Source organism: Anomaloglossus baeobatrachus, chromosome 12 (assembly GCF_048569485.1).
Source record: "Anomaloglossus baeobatrachus isolate aAnoBae1 chromosome 12, aAnoBae1.hap1, whole genome shotgun sequence".
NCBI classification, from domain to species: domain Eukaryota; kingdom Metazoa; phylum Chordata; class Amphibia; order Anura; family Aromobatidae; genus Anomaloglossus; species Anomaloglossus baeobatrachus.
Genome location: NC_134364.1, coordinates 33,997,680 through 34,005,846, shown reverse-complemented (window position 1 = coordinate 34,005,846; position 8,167 = coordinate 33,997,680). Strand labels below are relative to the sequence as shown.

Here is an 8,167-nt window from a genome sequence, read left to right as displayed (position 1 = left end):
GCCGCACCGCCCTGTTCCACAGCAGCCCGCACAGTTTACAAAGCATCTGTGATACCCACCGCACCGCCCTGTTCCACAAACGCCAGCACAGCCCCTACCGCAGCCAACACAGCAGCCAGCACAGCCCCCACCGCAGCTAGAATAGTGCTCATTCTCCACCTCACTGTAACCTATATTCGGATTTTAAGACGCACCCCTCATTTTCCTTCCATAGTTTTGGGAGGAAAAGTGCGCCTGATAATCCGAAAAATACGGTAAGTCTTTGCGTAAAAGTTGTGAACCATATGTAACATTTTGAAGAACTTGGAGTAAAAAATGGCAATGAATACTAGAAGATAAAAAAAGAAAAGAAAACAGACTTAGAAAAAGATAACGCAAATCATGAATTGGAGCCTAAGAGGTTTTTAGGTTAAGATCCATTTGTGATGGACTAGTTTCTTTTTAGAAGTAATTTATCTGAATGGAAGTTTATTACTTACTTGTGTGCCTTGTCTTCCATTTCTTTTTGACCAGCGGTTGCCTTGTGCACGGACTCCTTCAGTTCTGTATTCTGACACTGGACTTCACGCACTTGACGTCCCAACTCTTCATTCTGTTGATGCGTTACTTTAAGAAGCTCTGCTCGGTTTTTTAATGCATCATCATATAGGCTGATTGTTCTGGAGAACTGCTCCTTCAGGTTCACTTCTTGAGACAAGGACTGGTGCAAGCTGAAGAAACACAATGCAAGATCTGTGAGCACTGAAGGAAAACTACCAATCACTTCTGATCAGTTTCCCCAAAAAATTTTTTACAATTTGAAATTTTTGATACTTGTGATAACTGGAATATTTAGACTTTTTTTCTTAATATCAACAGCTTTTGTGTCATGTATATTTTGTGTATGTATAGTTAACAATTATTGCAGCTCCTTGTTCCAGGAGATTTAAGGGGTTGAGGTTGACAAACATTGCGTACCAAATTGTTGATAAACCACAAAATCAATACAATTTTCCTAATAAATCTAGACAATAAGAAGTGGCCCTGACTCAAAACTGATGGTTAATAAAACTACAGATGGCTATGTTAGCGGGAGGTCATTAACTTTTGTTATTAAAACATAAAAAGGCGTAACTTAAAGGGGTACTCCAGACTACATAAACTATTGCCAGTTCACTAAACAGGTGACCATCATTAGATTGGTGTGGGTCCCACCACTGTTAAGTTCCCATTCTGTAGATCTGTAGGAGTGTGTCCACTGTTCTCCCCTGAACAGTCTTTCAGCCAGAGTCGTTGGCGACTGAGTGGAGCAGCAGTATTCATGAATTACCAAAGCCTGTGGCACTGCAAAGCCACCATAAGGTGCGCTGCACTCGGCTAGCTTTGTATCATCAGTGCCAAAGGTGACTAGCTGCACAACTCAACTCATTCTGGCCGTTATCCTGTGGCCAGAGGAGAATGGAGGATAAAAGTTCCCTATCCTGCTGACCAATGGAGGTCCCATGCTGAGCCAACAATTGGACCCAAATACAAAATGTGTTAGAGGTGACCCTACCAACATCGTGTAATAGGGTACAGATATTTTTGAGCCTACCGGATATGACAACTTTATATATCTACTAGCTGTACTACCCGGCTTCGCCCGGGTTAATAACTGTTGTTAACAAAATAGAATGTATTAACAAAAATGTATTCTGCACACAAAAAACACAAAACAAATAGATATAAATGTAATTATTAAAAGGCAAAAACTAAGCTAATAGAAGCATTTCACAACATCAACACCACAGATATTCCACACAGATTTAACTAAATTGGCCAAGTAATGTGCTCCGTCTGCCTCTTTCTAGGTCTGTGTCTTTTCCTGTCTGTCTCTTTCTCTGTGTGCCTGTCTCTGTCTGTCTCTTTCCTTGTCTGTCTCTATTTCTCTGTCTCTTTCCCTGTTAGTCTCTATCAAGGTCTGTGTCTTTCCCCATCTATCTTTGTCTGTCTCTCTGGCTGTCTCCTCCTTCCCTGTCTGCCTGTCTCTGTCTGCATGTCTGTCTTTCTCTTTCCCCATCTGTCTCTTTCAGGTCTGTCTCTTTCCCCGTCTGTCTCTTTCCCCGTCTGTCTCTTTCCCCGTCTGTCTCTTTCCCCGTCTGTCTCTTTCCCCGTCTGTCTCTTTCCCCGTCTGTCTCTTTCCCCGTCTGTCTCTTTCCCCGTCTGTCTCTTTCCCCGTCTGTCTCTTTCCCCGTCTGTCTCTTTCCCCGTCTGTCTCTTTCCCCGTCTGTCTCTTTCCCCGTCTGTCTCTTTCCCCGTCTGTCTCTTTCCCCGTCTGTCTCTTTCCCCGTCTGTCTCTTTCCCCGTCTGTCTCTTTCCCCGTCTGTCTCTTTCCCCGTCTGTCTCTTTCCCCGTCTGTCTCTTTCCCCGTCTGTCTCTTTCCCCGTCTGTCTCTTTCCTCGTCTGTCTCTTTCCTCGTCTGTCTCTTTCCTCGTCTGTCTCTTTCCCCGTCTGTCTCTTTCCCCGTCTGTCTCTTTCCTCGTCTGTCTCTTTCCTCGTCTGTCTCTTTCCTCGTCTGTCTCTTTCCTCGTCTGTCTCTTTCCTCGTCTGTCTCTTTCCTCGTCTGTCTCTTTCCTCGTCTGTCTCTTTCCTCGTCTGTCTCTTTCCTCGTCTGTCTCTTTCCTCATCTATCTCTTTCGCTGTCTGTCTATTTCCCTGTCTGTCTCTAGCTCTCTCTCTCTTTCCCTGTCTGTCTCTCTGTCTGTCTCTCTCTGTCTCTCTCTATCCATCTCCTCACTGACATCTTATTACCTCATATATAAGCTTCTTATACTATGAATGTCTTTTGTTCCTATAGCAACCAATCACAGCTCCTACTAATAACCTGTACTTCCAGGCTCCATTTACTTTAAAGGAGGCATGTTTTTTGGAGAGTAACTGTAAAGCGCGGGGTTACATTTTCCTGTCAAAACATAGTCTACGACATTCCCTGAGTCACATTAGGTGTCTGTGCAAAATTTCGTGATTGTAAATGCGACGGTGCGGATACACTTTTCGTTTCACTTTTTCCCCATTATGTAGACAGGGGCAATATTGATTAGTAAATTGGAACGTGCGGGGTTAAAATTTCGCCTCCCAACATAGCCTATAACGCTCTCGGGGTCCAGATGTGTGAGTGTGCAAAATTTGGTGGGTGTAGCTGTGACGGTGCAGATGCCAATCCCGGACACACACACATACATACATACACACATTCAGCTTCGTCCGGGTTAATAACTGCTGTTAACAAAATAGAATGTATTAACAAAAATGTATTCTGCACACAAACACCACAAAACAAATAGATAGAAATGTAATTATTAAATTGTTGCCTATATTAACCAATCAGAGCTCAGATTAATTAACTGTAGCAAAATAGAAGCTAAGCTGTGATTGGTTGCTATTGGCATCCTGATAAATCTACAGGCAACAGAAAGCCCTCCCCCTGACAGTATATATTAGCTCACACATACACATATAGACAGGTCATGTGACTGACAGCTGCCGTATTTCCTATGTGGTACATTTGTTGTTCTTGTAGTTTGGCTGCTTATTAATCAGATTTTTATTTTTGAAGGATAATACCAGACTTGTGTGTGTTTAGGGCGATTATGTGGTGAGGTTGGTGTATGTGTGGTGAGATGTGTGCTGAGGGTGGTATATGTGTTCAAGTACTTGGTAGTGTGTGGCGCATTTTGTGTGTGTCTTCATATCCCCGAATGTGGTGAGTATCCCATGTCGGGGCCCCACCTTAGCAACTGTACGGTATATACTCTTTGGCGCCATCGCTCTCATTCTTTAAGTCCCCCTTGTTCACATCTGGCAGCTGTCAATTTGCCCCCAACACTTTTCGTTTCACTTTTTCCCCATTATGTAGATAGGGGCAAAATTGATTGGTAAATTGGAACGCGCGGGGTTAAAATTTCGCCTCACAACATAGCACCCGGCGCTGCTCAGGATAGTAACTGTCTCTCTGTTTCTCTCCCATTCTCTGTCTGTCTCCCCCTCTGTATATATCTCTCTGTCTCTCTGTCTGTCTGTCTCTTTCCCTGTCTGTCTCTTTCTCCGTCTGTCTCAATCTCTTTCCCTGTCTGTCTATCTATCTCTTTTCCTGTCTATCTATCTCTTTCCCAGTCTGTCTATCTATCTCTTTCCCTGTCTATCTATCTCTGTCACTTTCCCTGTCAGTCTCTTTCCCTGTCAGTCTCTTTCCCTGTCAGTCTGTATCTTTGTGTGTGTCTATCTCTTTGTATCTCTCTCTTACCTTGTCTATGTCTGTTTCTTACCCTGTCTGTGTCTGTCTCTTTCCCTGGCTGCATTGTGACACGCCAACATTCCATATAAGGGCGTGGCTGCGCATTCTTCTGAAGTTCTGGCTGCACTGTGGCTCCGAGCTGCATTCGCTTTAATGGAGGCAGGTTTTTTGGCGAATAACTGTAAAGCGCGGGGTTAAAATTTCCCCTCGAAACATAGCCTATGACGCTCTCGGGGTCCAGAAGTGTGAGTGTGCAAAATTTTGTGGCTGTAGCTGCGATGGTGCGGATGCCAGGGAAAGTGACAGAGATAGATAGACAGACAGGGAAAGAGATAGATAGACAGACAGGGAAAGAGACAGAGAGATATATACAGACGGGGAGACAGACATAATTACATTTATATCTATTTGTTTTGTGGTTTGTGTGCAGAATACATTTTTGTTAATACATTCTATTTTGTTAACAGCATTTATTAACCCGTGCGAAGCTGGGTAGTACAGCTAGTTTAATATATTTCTATAATCATGGATTGTAAGGGAACCGACTTACAAAAAGTACAATAACCTGCGCTATTAAGGACAAGAGGGAATAACAGGCCGGCAGAAAGTATACATTGCCCCGGCTTTCTCAACCGCCATTGCAACATAGTCCAGTGTCCAAGTCTGCAGGATTAATCATAAACTGCCTGGATTTTCCTCCCCATAATCCTGGCCGTTTAAGAGTTTCCCTCCCACAGAAAAATTATAGCACTTATGCAGATTATAATTCCCGTATATCTCCTGCAACAGGATGTGTTACCGAGCTTTCCGGGTGACTCATGGGACGAGCATGCACCTTTATGACAAGGAAAGACGACCATATAAATGCATTGTTATATTCATGAGTAAAGTGATTGCTAAGAGTTTATCGACGTGCGCTAAACTACATCACAGAAAGGGCAGAATAATATCCACATGCCATAAAGGTGACGGCAGAGAAAAGGTATTCAGTGATAAAGGCAAATGATGGCCTGTAGGTAAAACGGGGATCATATGGCAAGTAAACGGAACTGAATATATAACAGGCCTTTCTTATTCCTTGGATTCTTCCTGTATCTCAGAAAAGCCAATCAACCAACCCTAAGGGAGCCTATCATGTTGTACATGCCGTCCGATCTGTGGACAGCATGGTGTGGAGGAGAAGAGGAGCAGAATGATATATACAGTAGGTTTGTGGGAAAAGATTCAGTATAACTTGGTCGTTAAGATTTCTGATATGGTCGAAAGTGTTGGCACCCTTGAAATTGTTCCAGAAAATGAGGTATTTCTCCCAGATTGGTATTGCAATTACACACGTTTTGTTATACACGTTTATTTCGTTTGTGTGTATTGGAAAAACACAAAATAAAAAAAGAGAAAAAAAAAAGGGAAAATTTGCCATAATTTCACACAAAACTCTAAAAATGGTCTGGACAAATTTGTTGTCCCCCTCAACTTATTATTTTGTTGCATACGTTTGGGATGAATAATTGCAGTCAGTCGCTCCCTATAACCATCCACAAGCTTCTTAAGGCCGCTTTACACGCTGCGACATCGCTAGCAATGTCGCTCGTGAAAGCACCCACCCGCGTCGTTTGTGCGTCACGGGCAAATTGCTACCCGTGGCAAACCACATCGGCGGTACGCGTCACACGCACTTACCTTCCTAACGACGTTGCTGTGGCTGGCGAACAACCTCTTTTTTAAGGGCGAGGGTCGTGCGCCGTCACAGCGACCCGCCAATAGAAGCGGAGGGGCAGAGAGCAGCCGCATTAATGACACACCTACCTCGTTGCCGGTGGACGCAGGAACGCAGTTGTTCGTCGTTCCCGAGGTGTCACACGTAGCGATGTGTGCTGCCTAAAGCCTGCTACACACGCTTCAATATATCTCACAATCCGTCGTTGGGGTCAAGTTGTAAGTGACGCACATCCGGCATCGTTTGTGAGGTATCTGCGTGTGACAGCTACGTGCGATCAGGATTGAACGCAAAACCGTTGATCGCAAACACATCGTATCATTCTCTAGAATTGTGCGTTTTGTTGCACGAACCTAGTGAATTGTAACGTGTGACATCCCTCATACGATTTTGGTGTCTGAGGCTATGTGCGCAGGTGTGCGCTCTGCACCGCAGCTTATAAAAGGTCTGCTTCAGAGCGCAGCTGAAAAGCTGCGTTCTGAAGCGCCTCACAATGTCTGTCATTCACTAATCTCTGTCAGTCCGTCACTATCTCTGTCCCTCACTCTCTGTCCATGTCAGTCTATCCCCCTCTCTCATATACTCACCGATCCCCGATCCCCGGCGTTGCACGGCGTTCACACTGCTCCGGCGGCTTTTACTGTTTTGAAAAAGCCGGCCGCCCATTAAACAATCTCGTATTCCCTGCTTTCCCCGCCCACCGGCGCCTATGATTGGTTACAGTGAGACACGCCCCCACGCTGAGTGACAGGTGTCACACTGCACCCAATCACAGCAGCCGGTGGGCGTGTCTATACTGTGTAGTGAAATAAATAATTAAATAATTAAAAAAAACGGCGTGCGGTTCCCCCCAATTTTAAAACCAGCCAGATAAAGCCATACGGCTGAAGGCTGGTATTCTCAGGATGGGGAGCTCCACGTTATGGGGAGCCCCCCAGCCTAACAATATCAGCCAACAGCCGCCCAGAATTGCCGCATACATTATATGCGACAGTTCTGGGACTGTACCCGGCTCTTCCCGATTTGCCCTGGTGCGTTGGCAAATCGGGGTAATAAGGAGTTATTGGCAGCCCATAGCTGCCAATAAGTCCTAGATTAATCATGTCAGGCGTCTATGAGACACCCTCCATGATTAATCTGTAAATTACAGTAAATAAACACACACACACCAGAAAAAATCCTTTATTAGAAATAAAAAACACAAACATATACCCTGGTTCACCACTTTAATCAGCCCCAAAAAGCCCTCCATGTCCGGCGTAATCCAGGATGCTCCAGCGTCGCTTCCAGCGCTGCTGCATGGAGGTGACCGGAGCTGCAGAAGACACAGCCGCTCCGGTCACCTCCACGCAGGTAATGAAGACAGCCGCGCGATCAGCTGAGCTGTCACTGAGGTTACCCGCTGTCACTGGATCCAGCGGTGGCCGCGGGTAACCTCAGTGACAGCTCAGCTGATCGCGCTACTCACCTCAGTTGCTGCGTGGAGGTGATAGGAGCGGCGGTGAGTAGCGCGATCAGCTGAGCTGTCAGTGAGGTTACCCGCGGCCACCGCTGGATCCAGTGACAGCGGGTGACCTCAGTGACAGCAGCTGATCTCTCGGCTGTGTTCATTAGCTGTGTGGAGGTGACCGGAGCGGCTGTGTCTGCTGCAGCTCCGGTCACCTCCATGCAGCAGCGCTGGAAGCGACGCTGGAGCATCCTGGATTACGCCGGACATGGAGGGCTTTTTGGGGCTGATTAAAGTGGTGAACCAGGGTATATGTTTGTGTTTTTTATTTCTAATAAAGGATTTTTTCTGGTGTGTGTGTGTTTATTTACTGTAATTTACAGATTAATCATGGAGGGTGTCTCATAGACGCCTGACATGATTAATCTAGGACTTATTGGCAGCTATGGGCTGCCAATAACTCCTTATTACCCCGATTTGCCAACGCACCAGGGCAAATCGGGAAGAGCCGGGTACAGTCCCAGAACTGTCGCATATAATGTATGCGGCAATTCTGGGTGGCTGTTGGCTGATATTGTTAGGCTGGGGGGCTCTCCATAACGTGGAGCTCCCCATCCTGAGAATACCAGCCTTCAGCCGTATGGCTTTATCTGGCTGGTTTTAAAATTGGGGGGAACCGCACGCCGTTTTTTTTAATTATTTAATTATTTATTTCACTACACAGTATAGACACGCCCACCGGCTGCTGTGA

At 45.6% G+C, this 8,167-nt stretch overlaps 1 protein-coding gene across 1 annotated transcript in view; it reads right to left on the bottom strand.

Moving 5' to 3' along the window:
• Window positions 1-475: 475 nt before the first annotated feature.
• Window positions 476-8,167, bottom strand: part of MIPOL1 (mirror-image polydactyly 1) — a 416,191-nt gene continuing 408,499 nt past the window's right edge. Inside the window, exon 12 of the mRNA XM_075331008.1 lies at window positions 476-710. Within this exon, the coding sequence (XP_075187123.1) occupies window positions 476-710 (235 nt within the window). The remainder of the gene's footprint in view (window positions 711-8,167) is intronic.